This window comes from Eptatretus burgeri, chromosome 12, assembly GCF_056783735.1.
Source record: "Eptatretus burgeri isolate ZD-2024b chromosome 12, Ebu_testis_v1, whole genome shotgun sequence".
Taxonomy (NCBI): Eukaryota; Metazoa; Chordata; class Myxini; order Myxiniformes; family Myxinidae; genus Eptatretus; species Eptatretus burgeri.
In genome coordinates, this window is record NC_140972.1 from 20,132,401 (window position 1) to 20,151,969 (window position 19,569).

Here is a 19,569-nt window from a genome sequence, read left to right on the forward strand (position 1 = left end):
GTATTAAAAAGCTCAGCAGATTGAAATGGCCAGGGAGGCGTGCAGAGGAAAGTGGTTGTTACATATAGGTGAGCTCCACACAGTGACGGCTGCAGTCAGAGCAGCAGGCAGCTTCATATAAGGAAGTGGGCAGGAAGATGCATGGAGAGAGGCAGACATCTTTGGACCAGCAACTGTGCGGCAGATCTTACAGGGCAGACATTACAAGAGGACTGGCTGTGAGTGCTGATGTCATCAGCTTACGCACCAGATTTTCCCTGTTGCAAAAATGCTTTCATCTTCTGTTACAGAAGATTACATTACAGAAGGCTGAAGATTCTGCAATGGTGCAAAGGGTTAAGCATTCATCGACATGATGAAGGTGAACGTGCATGTTTTGATATGTATTATTGGCAAAGCAATGAAGAGTGCATCAGTTTATTCCTTGCAATTCCTCCTTTTTCTTCTCTTTCATCTCTTTTACTCTCTATTCCTCTCTTTCTTTATCTATCTCTCGAAGGAGAAGTGAATTCTTGCAGAAAATTTTCTCTAAGGCTTACATGGCTGCACCTGGATGAGTTTGAGGGTAGGGGAGTAGCGTCTGAAACCCGAATCCCATCCAGGTTCCTCCTCATGACTCCATCTTTGCTCGTGTGTGTGTGTGTGTGTGTGTGTGTGTGTGTGTGTGTGTGTGTGTGTGTGTGTGTGTGTGTGTGTGTGTGTGTGTGTGTGTGTGTGTGTGTGTGTGTGTGTGTGTGTGTGTGTGTGTGTGTGTGTGTGTGTGTTCTCAAAGCTAACTCAATATGCATACTGCTTCACACAATAACAAAAGCATTGGTTACCTTTGTCAGATCATCAATCATGCTCTGTTGCTCAACCACCTGCAACCTCAGAAACTCCAGTTCTTGAGATTCCTGCGATGTTTCATCGAAATCCTGACATTCTGAGCTCTCAGCAGGGCAGGCTTCTCCCACCGGGGGGGCTCTGGAAGTCATGTGGGATGACACTGTAGCATGCGCCGCTTGCACAGCATGTGCAGCAGCCTGTACACTGAGTCGCTCCTTCTGCAAACAGGCAGCACAAGCCACAATGAGCATGTTGTGGCTCAACATAAACCCTCCAACACTGCAAATTGTGTCATGCAAATAAGAGTATTCATAATGGGGATTTCAAGGAAGTGAATTTGGTTGTCCGTGATGAATTATACTCTCGCATTTGTATTATTCACACCGAACATAGAATCACTCACACTAATCATAAAATAACACTTTGGATAGACAAGCATTACAGGTTAAAGAGTTTGTGGATTAAAAAGAAAATGTGAGCCAAAACAGGCATGCTGATGTGATTCGTCAATGGATCATCATCATCTTTAACAAGGAATAACAAGGAACTTCGATGAATGAGGAGGCCATTCGACCCATCATGCCTGTGCTGCACCAGCAGCAGATTGATTAATCCATCAGGCTCTCCACTTGATTTCACTGTGGGAAGGGGGAGATGTTATAAAGGCAAGTAAAACAAATATTTAAACCCAAAGTTTATGATAATTACTTCTGTATTTTTGGGTAGTGAAGATAAAAGCCTTGTAGCTGGGGGGAGGGGGGGCAGTTGTCGGGTTAGCAATGCACAAACACAGACCACACATTCACCTTTTGACGAGACCCTCTCACAGACCAGACATCACAATGACTACGCGTGTTTACTAATCACCCATCCATATGCAAGCTACCTTCCAGCAGAGATGTCAACAAGTCACTTGAGCCAAGTCGCAAGTCTTTGAAGGCAAGTCTCATGCCAAGTCTCAAGTCACCGTAGTATTACTTCAACTTGTGTCAAGTCCCACATTTACTTGTAAACCGAGTTGTAGTACAAACTATCAAGGAATTAAGACAAAGGGCTTCATTTATTGCAATGTGTGTTCTGACAAACTGTTTAGCTTAAGTTTTTATTTGTCAACTTCACAAAGTGGAAATTTTTGGCTTTGTTCCCAGCAAAAATACATTTATGTCAAATTCACTTCTCATATCCAGTTCAACATCTGTGCAGGAGACAAGTCAGTAACCTCAGTTTCTCTTTAAATGGTTCACACATAGAACTAAAGCATTCAACATGGAAAGGGAAAGGAGATTTTAATAATTTACTTGTATATTTATTATTAACAAATACCACCTGTTGCTTCACTGATGGGAATACTGAGAAGGGAAGGGAAGAGGGGGGAGAGAGAGAGGGGTGGGGGATGGAGACAGAAGAGATGGAGGGGGAAAGAGAGAGGAGGGAGGGGAGCGAGGAGGGAGTGCGGGCGAGGAGGGGTGGGAGTGTGAGGAGGGAGAGAGAGAGTGAGGAGGGTGGGGGAAAGGAAGGCAGCAAGAGGTGAGAGGAAGGAAAGGCAGGCATGTGGTGGTGCATTAATTATGATTTATTGTGTTTCATAAAAATGCTTCTGCATAGAATAAGAGTTAAGATGGAAACAAAATAATGTCTGAAATCCATTTTTTACCGGTCAAACTATAAATACCGCCCAGAGACAAACAATGCCCGGACATGTCCGGAGATAAACACAGTCTGGAAACAAACACTGCCTGTTCAGGTCCGGAGACAAACACCGCCCAGAAACATCCAGAGACAAAAAACCGTCCGAACAGAAACACCGCCCAGACACCTTCGGAGACAAACACTGACTGGATGCATCTGGAGCCAAGCTATCTGAGGACAAACACTACTCAGACATGTCTGGAGACAAACTCCTGGCCAGACAAGTGTGAAGACAAACTCCCATCAAGACACGTCCGGAGACAACCTCCCGTCCGGACGCGTCCAGAAACAAACACCATGCAGACGCACCAGGAGACAAACATCACCCGGACACGTCCGGAGACAAATTCCCATCTGGACACATCTGGAGACAAACTCCTACCCAGACACTTCTGGAGACAAATTCCCATCCAGACATAAACAACGCACGGACATGTTTGGAGAAAAACACTGCCCAGACACGTCTGGGGACAAACACCACATGGACACATCTGGAGACAAACTCTGGTCGAGATATAAACACTGGCCAGACATGTTTGGAGATAAACACAGCCTGGACACATTCGGAGACAAACACTGCCCGGACACGTCCAGAGCCAAGCTGTCTGGAGACAAACACCAGCCGGATGCATCTCGAGACAAACACTGCCCAGATGCAACTGTAGACAAGCACCGCTTCAACGCATCCGGAGACAAACACCACCCAGACGCTTCCAGAGACAAACACCGCCCGAACACGTCCAGACATGAACTCCTATCTGGACATAAACACCATCTGGATGTGTCCAGAGTTAAGCTGTCTGGAGACAAACACCGCACGGATATGTACGGGGACAAACACCACCCGGACATAACCACCAGCCAGACACATATGGAGATAACCACCATTCAGAAATAACCACTGTCCTGATATGTTCAGAGAAACAGAGGGTGAGAGAAAGACGGGGGGGGTGGAGGAGAGAGAGAGAGAGAGAGAGAGAGAGAGAGAGAGAGAGAGAGAGAGAGAGAGAGAGAGAGAGAGAGAGAGAGAAAGGTGTGGGAGGAGGGTGCTGCACTGTATTGGGAGGCGGTGCAGCAAGGATGGGACAAAGAGAGAGAGGGATAGGGGTTGGGGAGTTAGCAGAGAAAATATGTTATGCTTTATGAAAACACACACACACACATGCCTGGCCGATATCAGCAATTTTTGGGGAATCTGCAGGTTGGAGTCAGTGTGATTACCGACTACAGTGCATACTGTATACAACCCAAAAACCCTGAGTGGCTTTCCCCGAAAAACGTTTCATTTCTGTAGATGTTTCAGGGAGATGTGCACAAACATTAATCTTTATAAACAGCTGCTTGTGATGGGTGAAACACGTTAATGTGGCAAATGGCTCAGAAATCGGGCATTATCAAATATATTTTGCTTTGAAAGTCACAAAGAGAAACATATCACCAAACGCTTTAGAAACAGCCACGAGGAGAAAGGAAAACCGGATAAAACCTCCATAAGATACGGGATGAAATTTTGTTATGTTATGGTATTTCTTCCCAGTTATGGTATGCAAACGTCCCAGTTATTTCTTCCCAGTTATGGAAATAGTGATGGCATGCACAAACACCCACGGAGTCCATACAAATCCAAATCTACCCATATGTACCACATCCACATGCGCTGTACATACATGTACCTCAACCTTGTAGTAACTGTCAATTGTACATCCCGTCGGGACATGAACTGTACCGCTATCAACTGTAGGGCACTCAGTAAGTGGCTTAAGCACTCAAGCAAGCACTCCAACAGATCGCCTGGCTTACCAATTGCCTTCGATAAAACTATGTACCCAGAAATGCCCAAGCAATATCTAAATTGAACAAATGAACAATTCTCAAGGAGTTGGAATTGCTTCTCAGTTCGATTCTGGAGCTTAAAATTTGTAATTCTTCTTAGTTTAAGAGATTCTCGAGGTTATCGCATGTGCAGAAATGAAATATAGCTGCTAATGCTGGCTTCTCCAGGCATTTATAAGCATTGCAATGTACTCAGATATTCATAGCTTTGATGAACAGGCATTCGATAAGATGAGGGAGGAAAGTGAAAAAGAAACTTTATCATTAATAAATCATTGCGGCCTGTTCCAAGTCAAGTCAAGGTTGAGCAACCCAAAAAACATGGCAGCTTCAGATCACAGTGAGGTCACCCAGGATACGCCATAAGACCCCAAAGAGGGAGGTGGCCGAGGATTGCCTGAAAAGGCTATAATTAAATAAAGCCTTTAATTATCTTAAAAAGGGATGTTTTAATTTACTCAAACACCCAATTTTTACTCACGCACTTCCTTGGAGTTCCCTTAGTATGCATGCTAGGTTTCATGGTTTTGGAGTTATCGAGGAGACACACACACACACACACACACACACACACACACCGATTACTTGTATGATGATATGCCTGCTACTGGAGTGAATAAAGTGACTAAATCAGAAATACAGTGAAGTGAAGGCAATGGCAGGCGGTGATGACAATAGTCACTAAAACTAAACTATTCAGTGAAGATTATTTGTTTCGTTAAATTTTTTTTTTACATGGAGACACATTGTGCAGCAGATATGTACATTCTCTTGGCTGCTCACTTCACCAACGATTTGGGCATACAGAATAAAGTTGGTTATATTTTATCTCTTTGCTTTGCATTATTTTGGTACATAATAAAAAAACGACAGGTAAATTCATGTTTTCAATTTTGACCAAAAATAATTGTGAAATAAATGAGGCAGACTTGATTTTGGAAAGCTTCATTGGAATGTTCTGAGTTCTTCATACTCCCAAATTAACAATATTTGTTCTCAAACTTTATTGTGTAAAGAAAAAAGATAAAGGAAAGTGTTATAGTTACTATGATAAAGTTTAATAGTGAGAAACTAACACAAAAAAGGTGAAAAACGCAATCGCTTTTCATTCTGCCGGCTGGAGATCCTCTATCCTGAAGAACCGACTGAATGAATACTTCATCAGCCATGGTAAAAAGGTCATCATAGTTCCACAAAATGGACAGTCATCAATCATATGCTCATCTAGCATGTCAGTTGGTTATCTCCTGTCCAGGGTTGCATAGATGAAAAAGAATGATGAAGATGACTGCAGTGCAGAAGAGGAGGATGATGAAACTCCTTGCTCTTATGCTGCAACCATAGACCGTGAAAAGAAAATTACTATGTTCCATTCATCCAAAATGATACAGAGAGATATCAAAGACAAGGCCCTGGAAATGAAGCAGCTGAGAAATGCAGATCATACCATTGCCATGTCGTAAGAAGCTGCTTATGACTGCATTCCAGTTTCCCTCTACAATTATGTTGCCTGGATGATAACGAAAGCGACTCCAGAGTTGAATGAATCGGGCAAAGTAGAATTGAATGACACTGATAATGAGAAAGTACTGAATGTTACAGTACGACATGTACTTAAACAGACAAAAAAAACCAGGAAGTGGTAACAATGTTAAATAGATTTGGCAACTGCATCAGTTATCAGGACAATCAGAGATACATCGCATCCATGGCACAGGCCCCTGAAGAAGATGATGCCTTCAAATTTGCAACCTGGGCTGTTCACGCAATGTACCATTGGCAATTTGGTCTTCCACAAAAATACCCCAGATGGTAGCACGATGCATGGCACAACTCACAACATATACAGGATCAACACCCCAGTGCTCATCAGACTGCTGCCATGATTGTCGATCCGTGCCACTGTCAAAGAAACCAAGAAAGGCTGCTTGCACTGAGATAGATAGGTTTCAACCTATAGAGAGTTGACTTACCTGACGTGATCGACAACATAGCCATTCGCTCAGTGGTCTGAAACTGGTCCAGGAATCACAAGTCCCGAACCTAATTGGTAATACATACGATATGATACGCCGACCCAGCAGGATTGTGACTCACGAATGAACAAAACTTTGTTGATTAGCAAGATCAAATTCACAAGCGCTAGCCAGTGAATTTGACATCGCGAATCAACAAATTTGGGTTCATTTGTGAGGTACAAGCATGCCGGGTGCGTATGATATAATGATTACAAATTTTAACATCAACAAAAGCTACTTTATGGAGCAGCAGAGTCCTTGGCAATCATTAGTTCATCCATCCATCAAATATAATTCTACTTATGTTTATTTTACCGTTACTTATTTTCACAGGTGATCGCACAGTTATGTGGCAGTTAACACACCAAGATACCCTGCAGAGACATGATCAGACAAATCTTGTTACCTGGAACCACGACCACGAAGTACTGACAGATACACAACCATGAACTATCATTGGGTATGGACCATTCTTGCCTATGCATTGTGTTGGCTTAATGATCAGGGTGGCAAGCTTGGGATTCTAGGATCCTGAGTTCAAATCCCACTCAGATGTTGAATTAATACCAGGTGGGGTTGACTCTGCCCGTCATCCTTCTGAGATTGGCAAAATGAGTGCCAGCTTGCTGGTATGCTGTGTCGGAGTGGCGACCTGTTCAGGATTGTGCCCAATAGCCAAGGAGACTGCTTAGGCAGCACCAACGCTCTGCACAGAGTATGGTTCCGTTGGTTGGATGGATTCTTGCCTGAAGCACCTGTGAAGCCTGATGCTGTTGAATCTTCTCTTGGTTATTGCATGGCAGCTACACATAAACTCCATCAACAATACTGCATCCTCACATGTGACCGGGCCATGTATGAAATCACCTTTGGCTTACTGAAAAATACACCACAAAAGTATCAATGCTTGATTATATGGATGGGTGACTTTCATATTGCCAACAACTACTTCAGAGACATTGGTAACCTATTCAGATCTTCAGGGATAGAAGTAGTCATCATTGAAGCTGGCATCTGTAGAGCTGTAAGAATGAACAAGAAAATGTTTGCAAGGACTTCTCCAACGCAATATTGCAAGCTCAGGTGTCCAACTTCATGGATGTCTGCAATGATGGAGCACTACTGGGATACATTTAAGGCTTGGACATTGGAGCAACCTGATGTAAATCTGGATGCTATGGCTTCAGTTTTGGGCTCAATCCAGGATCTGGCGAATGCGTTGGGATGCCACCTTACAAGCTTGTACAAACCTACTGGACAAATTAAAACATGTCAACCAGATGTTGCCTGAATTTGATGCAACCCTCGAGAGTAATCCAACAGGCAGACTTTGGCTGATGTACATTCACATGGTACTTATCTTTTGAAGGTAAATCGAAGCAGAGAGAGCTGGTTTGTGGCAGCAGCACTTGACCAAAGTAGGTAACATGCTGCCATACATGATATCTGCTGGGCACGCAAAGTATGTAGCATGTATACCACACGACTTGTATGCTATGAAACATCTACCACTGGATGTGGTGACAGGCTTCAACCAGGGTCATTTCACAGTCCATGTGATGAGTTGAAGACTCAATGGAGTGTGGATGGACATGGCCCGAGAACAGACGTATAACAAAGAGGCCAAGACACAGCTTTTCAAGGGTATTACACAATAACAAGCTGCCAGGTTGAAGTACCTGAGGGCAGTGCCTGCTCTTACAGCTGTCTCAGAGCAGACGCAGGCAATGGTACATGTCAGTGATCGAACCGGTACTCCTAGATGACCAGCGAAGACACATGCATCTAAAGACAGAGATGCAGTCAACAACATAAAGATGTTGCTTGTTGGTGGCCTCATCAATCCATTCACCTCATCCTCTTCTGAGTTCTTGAATATCGCCACGGGAGAGAAGTGTGCCTCACTAAATATTTTAGAAGCCAAAGAGAAGGGACAGGAAACACTCAGCTGAGCTGAAGAAATGCTCTATACAATAGTTACTCTAGTGTGTCTGCACACTTTGCACAAGAAGTGCCAGAAACCAGTCAAATCACTGAAAGCAAAGATATACCAGGAAGAGAGCAATGTTGGCCGGAGCCTCCACTTTCTTCGTGATATTGAAAGTGAATCCTTCAGTTCTCGGTGGACTAAATACCCTGCTTCTCTCTTTGAGCCAGATGATCAAGGTTATGTCATGAGGAAGAGTAATAAGGCAGATTATGTTGTAGCTATGAAGAGTCAACTTGGAGATTCCTCGCTAGAAGAAGGCCACTTACCACCCACTGATGGTAATGTTGTACTGCTGGTTGATACCATGGCATTTATACATCAGCAACATGACACGGGATGTAAGAAGTTCCTCAATATGGCAACTCGTTATCTGCATAAGTTGCTGATGTTCCGTCCACCAGGGTGCAACATGGTCAACTTGGTTGATGATCGGTATGGTGTACAATTGAGCCTAAAAGGAACCAGAAATGGTCAGACGACAGAAGACACAAGATATGTCGCACATACGAGAATCAGGATCACGTTTCCACACCAACATGAAAGTCTTTAATCGCAAATGCTAAGAACGAAGCAGCATTGCAAAGGTATCCAGCCGAAACGTGGTGCAAACATCCTGAAATGGTCCTTCGAGATGTGCAGCTTATCCTTGGAGGCCTTTCCAGTGAATCTGTCATCATTCAAGGAAATGGATCACAAGCCCTACCAGATTTGTCACGTGAATCTCACAAGGAAGCAGATACTTGCACAAGAACGCATCCTTGCACATCCGGCATACTGTGTGCAGCACTAGGGATACTCACACACTGCGATTCAAGCCACGGACACTGACGTTCTGGTGATGGCCATCGACCACAGTGTGCAGATTCCCAGTCTGGAAGAACTCTGGGTGCAGAAAAGAGAAACATACATACCTTATCACCAGATTGTGTGTTACCCCTTCCGACGTGGAAAGAAAATGGTGTATAAGGTGATTATGTCTGCTGCACAAGATATAACTGCATTGACATATGGAGACACTGATGTATCCTTATCTGATCAAATAAAAAAAATCAGCTCGTCTCTTCTACCTGAAGCTATACGGCAACTTTGATGGCAATATGGCAATGAAGCCCGAGCCCATGCATTCACTACGAGATTGGTGCCTTCCTCCAACGCAAGATGCGTTTCCCGACAATATGCTGCATGCAATCTTCCCAATTCTCATTTGCAAAGCTGCTCAGCAGAATCACCCCCAACATACCCACCCCTGCATCATTTTGGAGAGAGATTTGTGGTGAAAAACTATTTCCAATCATGATGAGCAAGCCACCCAGACCTCCAGCAGTGACTGGAAAGCAATACTGCACATGTGTCAAGAGCAAATGCACAAAGAGAGGCTCATGTGCTGCTGCTGGCGTGAACTCCATGGCTGCCTGCAAGTGTTCAGCAAAACCAGACAAATGTGCTCATGTCCTTGATTCTGAAAGTGACGATGATAAGTAGAGTAAGTTTTAAAATAAATAGCTGCTTATTTGGGTCCAAAATGTGCATGTCAGCAAAGGCAGATGTTTACCTTTCATTTGGTAGTCCATTTGTATAAATATATAACACACAGAGATGTCCATGGAGTCGTATGTGCAATAGTCGATACATTCCTCAATGCAAGTCATGGAAATTGACAATTTAGGTCAGCCTTCTTAAAATAAAGTTTTTGGCGGTTTCGCAAGAGATATGGCAGAGCAGGAACTGTGATTATTCATCTGGATGCACCAATCAAACTAAAAAAAAGTGGTCTGCTTTCCATACGAAACTATGTCCAGTCCATTCCCCGAACCTGGCTGTTGATCTCCGACTAACTAGGGAAACAGCAACACTGACACAAATTGATTAACATGAAAGGATCAGAACAAGGGAAAAATACACCAAAGGGCAAGAGAGTGGACGTGTTGAAAACCTGGAAGGAAAATCATATCTGGGTGGGGTTTAAAAATAAGCGTAAGAACAAATATAGAAACTTAATATCTTTGTATGACAACCTACATTTCACTGCTCATGGGATCTGATGAGATTCCAATCAAATTTCATCATATCATGAAAAAATACATTGGAGATTTCTGTAAATCCATCATCCATCATCATGGAATACTTCCAGTTCTCCAATAACCTCATCTCAGATCACCAATTTGGTTTCAGACCTGATCACTCCACTTTGGACAAGCTGCTTCTGCTATCCCAACAATGGATGGAGGCCCTCAATGTCAGACATGAGATCAGGGACATCTCTGGACATATCTGGAGCTTTTGCTCCAGTCTGGCATCCTGCCTTGCTCTCCAAACTGTCTGCCTATGGAATCCAAGGCCAACTCCACTCTTGGATTACTGACTTGCTCCACTCATGTAGCCAAGTGGTGCTCAACAGAATCATTTCATCTCCTCTCCCTGTCAAGGCTGGAGTGCCTCAAAAGCAGAGTTCTCAGCCTCTCCTATTCCTGATCTTCATCAATGACATCTCTGACTCTGGAAAATACCCTTTATCTATTTGCTGATGACTGCACCCTGTGCTGTGACATTCCTCATCCTTCAGACAGGAAGGCTGCATCCTCTTCCCTCTCCTGAGCCCTTGACAAAATCACAAGCTGGTCAAACACTTCGAATACGTCTTTCAATCCTAACAAATCTTTGGGTCTGTCTGTGTCTGTCTGTCTCTCTCTCAAAGGACCATCAGGAAATGCACTCCTCTCCCCATCTACTTTCTTAACAATCTGCTTGAAGAAGTTCAGCCATTCAAACTCCTGGGTCTCTCCACTAACAGCCATGATCTTTCTTGGGCAGACTACATTTCAAGTTGGCCTCCAGATACAACCGCCGACTGGGCATCCTCCATCGTACAAAGTATTTCCTTGGCACACCTGAACTCCTATCCACCTGAAGGCCTTCATCAGCAGCTTGATGGAGTACTGCTCTCCCCTCTGAGCTGGTTCCCCTGCCTCACATCTTGCTCAGCTTGATGCCATGTAAACCAAGGCCTTCAAGATTATTGGACTCTCCTGCAATGAAGCCGAGTCTCTGGGCATATCACTTCATCATCGCAGACAGGTTGATGGTCTCTCTGTCTTCTACCACCACATTTATGATCTTGCACCATCTGCTCTTTCCGTGCTTTGTTCCCACCCCCTCCCCCAGGTTTCTTCAGGGTGTACACGGTCCACTATCACCCCCCCCCCGCCCCTTCTGATGAAACTACCTCAATCCAGGATCACTGCTCACCTACACTCATTCGTTCCTCTTTTTTCCTGCTTGTGGAACCAACTTCCACACTCTCTATAATCTCATTCTTCCATCCAGCTCTTTAAGACAGCTGTTCACCACCATCTCAGATTGTCCCCAATCCAAAACCATGACCTTTTTACTCTTGTCAATGCCTCCAACCCGCCACTCCACCTGAATCCCTCCTCCTTCCAAATTTCCAGTTTCCCCTCCTGGGAGTTTCCTTCTATATAAACCTTGTCCACCCCATTCATCCTTCCCTGCCCCCCTCCCCCCTCCCCACAACCATTGTTTGTCCAAGTCAGCCTCTAATTTGGCATTTAACGCTGCTCGTAGTGTTTCCCCCCTCTCTCCGCTGTTCCGTTTCTCCTGTTACATCCCGATTAGTTCAATGTACAGTACTAGCTCTTCCACGAGCCTGGACTATGTATGGTATACAAAAATGGGAAACTACACACGATTAAAGCTGGGAGGGTGTGGCTGTAATGAAGAGGACAGTCTTTTAATGTGAAGATATTTATTGAGAGTCAGAGAAAAGTTTTTTTTAAATGACATTTTGTTTGAAGTCAGGGAAGAGTTGGAAAACCTTACCATCTCAAGATTATCTCTGCTTAGCGTTTTGATCTTCTCCTCGAGTCGATGCACTGTTTGGTTGAGATCTTCAGACTTTTTACTACATCTGCGGTTCTTGTCCAGCAAAGGCTTCAGCTGGGCTTCTGTTTCTCGGAAACGTTTCACCTGCAGAAATAAGCAGAAATATTACTTTTATCTGTATGTCCAAAGCATCTCTTGAATCCACTCAAATTGAGGTATGAGCTCGTGATATTAAAATAACAAACCTAATGTAAACACTTGTTGGTCTCATGCCTCTTGTTATTGATAACTGGGACCACATGTCATATCACAATTTATATTAATTGTCCCCCGCTCCTCCGCCAATGTTGCATGCGGGAGACATCAAAATGAGCTCCGTCTGACCGACCGACCAACTGATCATCTGTCCATGTACTTTTGTCTACGTGATATTCCAAAAACGGTTAAACGTTTAGCTTTCATATTGCAGATATTTAGTCCTCCTGACATTATCTCATCCTGATTAGATCACGGCTGTGATTGGCTGAATTTTGTTGCCATGGCAACCATCTCGGTAACTTCGCTTGGGTTCATGATATTTCAAAAACCGTTCAACACTATTTTTCTTATTGCACAGATCTATTCCTCATACCACCCAAAAGGTGGGGGACCGAGAGTATCAGCTCCTTTTTGGTTGATTTTGTGTTTAAATACATGTTATAACCATAATGAAGCCTCAGTGCTTGATCTCCGAACATATTCTATGGATTTTGTAGATGTAGAGTTGAATTGATATCGAAACGTTTACGAATGATTGTTATTTTATTCAGACTCTATTGTGTTGTTTATCCAAATGAAAGCCCTTACAAAGTTGAAATGTCTCAATGAATTTCCATAGTGTTTGCATAAGATAGCATGACATTGGGATGAGATACAATCACATTAGCATGAAACATCTTGGTGCCCAAGTGATACATAATGGTATTTGTAGAGGTGAGTGCCTGACGTCGTGATGGTTGCATTGGATAGTGCAACTAGCATGGTGCTCCCATAGGCTGCTTCACAAGACACAGGGTGGAGTCAACACACACACAAACAACAACAACAACAACAACAACAACAACAACAACAACAACAACAAGCAGGGTACCCGTCTCCAACAGGTTCGTACACGGCTCACCTCAAATGAGTAATTTTTTGGACTGTATTGTGGTGGAAATGAGAATTCAGCAGAAAAATTCAGTGAGCAGATATTGCAGTGGGTGGAGCCGGTAACCTGGCAACCTTGTTGCATTCCACCAGCGAAGATTTTAAATTCATGCTTGTTGTACCTCTGAAATGCTTCTTGGGAGAGAGGCTGAAATTATGGAAGCTCAGCTGAGAAACGGATTTCGGCACATTTTGGGCTTACCGCCTGACTGAAGATCACCGAAGCTATTTCCATGCCAACCAACCACCTTCAAACACCTGTCCCTCACCACATCATTTCTTCAGCCCCAACCTGTCCCCTCTTGATACTTTCCATAGCTTTGTTATTGGCAATTTCCATTTGGTATTTCTCAGAGCATTTCATTCTGGTTTACCATTCGATGGTCAGTCGTTTCAGTTCACTTTCCAGCATCAGTTTCGCTTTGGGATATCAGTTTTGATTTGTCATTGCAACTTGTGATGTGATGCAAATGGTGCATGGAAAAGGTCATCAAAAACCATTTTCAGGGAAATGTTTTTCGATTTTCTAAAGAGTTTAAAGTGGTCTAAGTGTCTTAAGGGATTTAAAAGATCTAAAAGTGATCCTAAAAAGTCTAAAAAGGGCCTAGAAGGTCTAAAGTGTGTAAAGGGAGTAACAGGTCTAAGAAGTCTAAAGTGCCAAAAGTGTCAAAGGTGTCTTAAGGGTTCTAAAGTGTCTAAGTGGGTCTAAGTGGGTCTAGATGGGTCTAAGGGATCTAAAGGGTGTAAACAGTCTAAAGGGTGAAAAGGGGTCGAAGGGTGAAAGAGCAAAAGGGGTCTAAAGTGTCCAGCGGTTCTAAAAGTGTTCAAAGGATCTTAAAAGGTTTTTCGGTCTGAGACTGTCCAAAAAGTCGAAGGTACGAGGATATGTCTCTAAAGGGTCTAAGTGAGTATGAAGGCATCGAAAGGTTGTAAAGGTCTAAGGGTTCAAAGGGGTCTTCAAAGGGTCCAAATGGGCATGAAAAGGTCTGAAGGGTCAAAGGGGTGTAAAGGGTGTAAAGGTCTAATAACTCTTTGAAGGGTCTAAGGAGTATTAAGGATCTAAGGGGTCTTAAAGATCTAAGGGGCCATTAAAGGGTCTAAAGGTATAAGGGATAGTTAAAGGGTCTAAAATGCCTAAGGGGTGAAATGGGTGTAAAGGGTCTTTAAAGAGTCGAAGGGGTCTAAAGAGTCTGGAGGTCTTAAGTGTCAACAGGCTCAAAAGGGTCTAAGGGAGGTGAAGGGTCTGGGTCTAATTGATCTTCATGAACGAAAGGATGGTGGGGGTCTAAAAGGGTCTGCGGTATCTAAAGGTTATGTTCCTATAGTATGTAATGGAATTAATAGATGTAGGTAGGCATGGTCCAATAATACGTAATTAATAGATGTAGGTAGGCATGGTCCAATAATACGTAATTAATAGATGTAGGTAGGCATGGTCCAATAATATGTAATTAATATATGTAGGTAGGCATGGTCCAATAATACATAATTAATAGATGTAGGTAGGCATGGTCCAATAATACGTAATTAATAGATGTAGGTAGGCATGGTCCAATAATACGTAATTAATAGATGTCATCATGGTCCAAGTCACGTTCAAATAGACATAATTAATAGACATACTCAGATGGATCCATTGAAGCTTCACCCAGTACCCCCCCCCCTCATCACCCCCACCCCACAAACCACTCCTTCACCACCCCCCCCCCCCTCCTCACCCTCATAGTGGGAGCAGTTTGAGCATTTAAGCTTGGTCTTAAGGTTCTTAAAAGTGTCACCGAGGTTTCACCTTGACCGAGGCTTCACCCACCCCCTCCTCCCCTCTCCACTCACCCCCACCGAAGGTGGTTGGAGCTTGCGCGCTAAAAGTCTAAATGCCTGAAAAGGGTCTCAAAGATCTAAAATGGGTCTAAGTGTTAAAGACCTGGAGGGAAGAGTGAGACTGAAGAGAGTGTGGGAGCTTGTTCCAAAGGCAGGAAAAAAGAGGATTGAAAGAGTGAAGGTGAGCAGTGATTCTTGATTTTGGCAGTTTCACCAGAAGGGGGTTACTGGCAGACCTTGAGCACCCTGCAAAAATATTAAGGGGACAAAGCACAGAAAAAGCAGGGGGTCGAAGGCCAGAGCGGAGTCGGGAGAAGACAGAAAGACCAGCGACCTGTCTGTGGTGAGAAAGTGAAAGACCCAAAGACTCAACTTCATCACGGGAGATACCAATGATCCTAAAAGCCTTGTTTTCCACAACATGAAGCCGAGCTACTGTAGGTGTGAGGTAGGAGCATCAGCCCAGAGTGGAGAGCAGTACTCCATCAAGCTGTGGCTGAAAGCTTTGTATGTGGCTAAGAGTTCAGGTGTGCCAAGGAAGGACTTTGCACGCCGGAGGATTCCCAGTCGGCAACTGACTTTGGAGGCCAGCTTGGAAATATGGCTTTCCCAGGAAAGACCATGGCAGATAGTGAGACCCAAAAGCTTGAGGGACAGAAGTTCTTCAAGAGGATTGTTGAGAAAGTAGATGGGGTGAGGAGAGAGGGGTGTCCAGATGGTCCTTTCGGAGAGACGGTGAGAGTGTGAGATTTGTCAGAATTGAAGGACATGTTCCAAGTGTTTGACCAGCTTGTGGTTTTATCCAGGTCTGCAAAGAGTGAAGAGGCTGCCGCCTGTCGATCAGAGGAATGAGAGGTGGTATGACAGAGGGTGGAGTCATCAGCAAAAAGATAAAGAGGATTTTCCAGAGACGGAGAGATCATTGATGAAGATTAGAAAAAGCACAGGGCGCAGAGCACTGCCTTGAGTTACTCCACCCTGGACAGGAAGAAGAGATGAGAGAACTCCATCAAGTGGCAGGCATTGACTGCGACAGGAGAGGAAGTCCATGAGCCATGAGTGAAGATTGCCTTGGATACGATAACAAGAGAGTTTGGTGAGCAGCGTGGGGTGCCAGACCGTATCGAAAGCTGACAATATGTCTCGGAAGATGACTTTGATCTCATGTCTGGCATTGAGGACATCCATCCATTTTCTGGAAAGCAGAAGCATCATGTCCAGGGTCGAGTGACCTGGTCTGAATCCAAATTGATGATCGGAGATCAAGCCATTGGAGAAGAGGAAGGATTTAATGTTGGAAGTGATGATGGATTCCATTACCTTGCTGATGATTGAGAGAAGGCTGATTGGTCTGTAGTTGAAGGGATCTGTTTTTGCACATTTTTTTTATGCAGGGCGTTAATGTTTTCTGATTTCAAAGCAGAAGGCAGATGACCTTGAGCAAATGAGAGGGTGAATAGAACAGAGAGAGGGTGAGCAAGAACAGCAGAGCAGGTTTTTAGGACACGTGAGCTGATGCCGTCTGGACCGGTTGAAGAATCCGAATCGAGTTTTAACAGCAAGCTCTCCACCTTGTCAGGACAAAAGGACATGGAGTCCAGGAACAGCTGGGTGCAACTGGGTAAGGTGGGTGCAGAACGTGATGGGTTTGGGACACAAGATTTCGAAGCAAACACTGCGTTTCGGCATTCAGCCTTTTTGCCTACATTGTCAGCAGCTGTGCAGCCCTTTGAGGTTAGGGTGGGGATGTGGGGAAATATACACCAGAAACAGACTTAACCAGACACCACCAGGATTTGGAGGAAGGAGACAAATTTGAGAGTTCAGACTTGAGATTAGAAAGATGTTGTTTTCTCTCTCTCCTGAGGGTAGAAACACACTTGCTCCGAGCTTTGTGGAAGGAACTGCGATTGTCTTCAGTTGGATTTGCCTTCCATGAGGCAAAGGCAAGTTGTTTCAGGGCAACTGCCTCACCACAAGCTTCAGTATATTATGGGCGAGAGGAATGGTAGGACAACTGAAGATAAGATGGGATAAATCTGTGTATGAGAGAGAGCATATACCTTTGAAAAAATTCCCAGGATGAGTTGATGCCAGAGACAGTAGAAATGGGAGGCCAGGCTAGTTTGATGGCTGCTTGAAGCCCCTGCCAATTAGCCTGAGTGAAATGCCAGACACTTCAGCACTGAGGTGGTTGTCTGAGAATGGCCAGATAGACGTCCACTTTAACAAGCATATTGTCAGATGAACCAATTGGAGCAGAGAATGAGCAGCAGACATTTGCAGGGAAAAGTCAGTGTGCGGCGATATCTCAGCGTGTCGGCGACTTGTAGCGATATCTGAGATTACCCATGATGAAGGTATGTCTCTTTATATATAGCATAGAAAATAGATAGAAAGGAGATATATAAAATAGACAGATGGAATATAGATAGACGACAAAAGTAAAATTTAAAAGAAGATAAAAATGGACAATAGAAGCGAGAAAATGTAGACAACGATAGGAGTGGGAAGAGATGTGAAAGAGAGTTGGGATGAGATAGGTGTGATGGGATGGATGAGAAATATGGGGGTGGTGAAGGATGGGTGGGGCTCAAAAGAGTCCTCCATATTTGTGCATGTCGATGTAAATGACCCCAAGAAAACAACTATAAAAAACAACTGATGGTAAATGTATTTAACGACCCTTGTACATCAAAAGTAAAACTGATACAAGATAAAGAGAGATGAGACTACCAGACTTGAATTTGATGACAACTGTAGTTTTAAATTCCTGTACATTATTCTGCTTGAATTGTTATTGTACTTGCAATCAATCATTGCAATGGACTGGATGCACATACTAGGGACCAGAGGAAGAACTTGAGGGTGAGACATAAAAAGATTCAAATCAATCCAAACAAAAACGTAACAAACTTGACATGAAATCTCACGAGTTCATTGCGCTCATCTGAGAGCAGTGCGTTTCGATCCTCCAGTTTGCGGATAACTCCAAGCAGTTCTCCAATGCGAAGCTGGAAGCGTCGTTGGTCCCGGTCATCAACGTGGGTCTCTTGCTGCCATGATAAGAATGACATGCTTTTCAACTAAAACATTTGATTTGTAATTTCATTCACAATAAAGAAGATTATATGCAATGTAATCACACAATCAGGCAAGCAAAAATGCATCCACAAGACAGATAACCTACAGTGGAATTGTGGTTAAAGTGGAATAATTTGGTTAGAGCATCATTTCTTGAGTCTCATTTATTGAGGTCAGCAGTTCGATTCCAACCTTGGCAGAGTCAAACGAAAGACTTCAAAAATTGTCATGCTTCTTAATCGCTTTGCTCAGTATTTGGAAGATAAAGTACCCCCAAACCCCATGAGTTGGCATTCCAGGGAGAAAATCTCTGAAACAAGAGGGCACTGCTGGCATCCACCATTGTGTTCTGGGAAGTAATTTTCCCCAAGGTCAATGGCTGTGCTTGTCTAAGGTCAACTCCTGTGTTTTCTGCTGTCTCTGTCAGCATGTGAGTGCATGATATGTGTGTGACAGTTCTTCCTTGAGCCTAACAAACTGCCATTATAAATGATGACAGGCTCATCTTCTCCCTGTATTACTACTTATATACAATTGGCCCAATAACTTTTGCGAAAGCCATTCCCTCTACATCCAACATACAATTACTCGATGGATTTATCACCAGAATCTGTTAAAAATTGCTCGTTCATCCAAGATAGTTCACTATCCAGAAGTAACCAAAATATTCTCAAATCCGAGTGATTTTTTTCACAAAGGTAAAAGTATATCTCAAATATTATAACTTGCCACCTTTTATGTCTACTCAACATTTAAGATAGAGAGCTCACTTCAACAAGCATTGCAGAGTCAAATATAAGAAACAATTTGTTCCATATCAAATCAATAAGCATACGATCTTCAACCATGCACTGAACCAACATACTGCATCTCCGAACTGTTACTCGTAAAGATTTTGTGGCAATGTAGGTTTAATGTAGGTATGTACAGTATGTGTACATTGTTATGGTTTTGGAAGACCAGGGGAGTCACAAACCATGGAGTTTAAATATATCCAAAGTATTTTTTTGAGTTTTATTTCCTCTCCCCTCGTATCAATGGACAGAGAAATGCATTGTGTTTGTGTCGCAAGATTCAAACCCCCCTTTCTAATTCTTCTTATTCCAAATCCCCTCTCTTCATCCATATATATATATATATATATATATATATATATATATATATATATATATATATATATATATATATATATATATATATATATATATATATATATATATATATATATATATCTCCCTCCCCGCCCACCCCAGCTGTGACTGCACGCGTTTAATCACGAGG

General features: G+C 43.3%; 1 protein-coding gene across 8 annotated transcripts in view; it reads right to left on the reverse strand.

Annotated features, from left to right (window-relative positions):
* LOC147015207 (janus kinase and microtubule-interacting protein 3-like) overlaps nucleotides 1-19,569 on the reverse strand; it is a 148,839-nt gene that overhangs the window by 73,840 nt on the left and 55,430 nt on the right. For all 8 annotated transcript variants that reach the window (XM_085849761.1, XM_085849760.1, XM_085849765.1 and 5 more), the window contains exons 7-9: nucleotides 18,138-18,260; nucleotides 12,193-12,339; nucleotides 822-1,043 (exon numbers count right to left, since the gene is read on the reverse strand). In XM_085849761.1, the coding sequence (XP_085705887.1) occupies nucleotides 822-1,043; nucleotides 12,193-12,339; nucleotides 18,138-18,260 (492 nt within the window). The remainder of the gene's footprint in view (nucleotides 1-821; nucleotides 1,044-12,192; nucleotides 12,340-18,137; nucleotides 18,261-19,569) is intronic.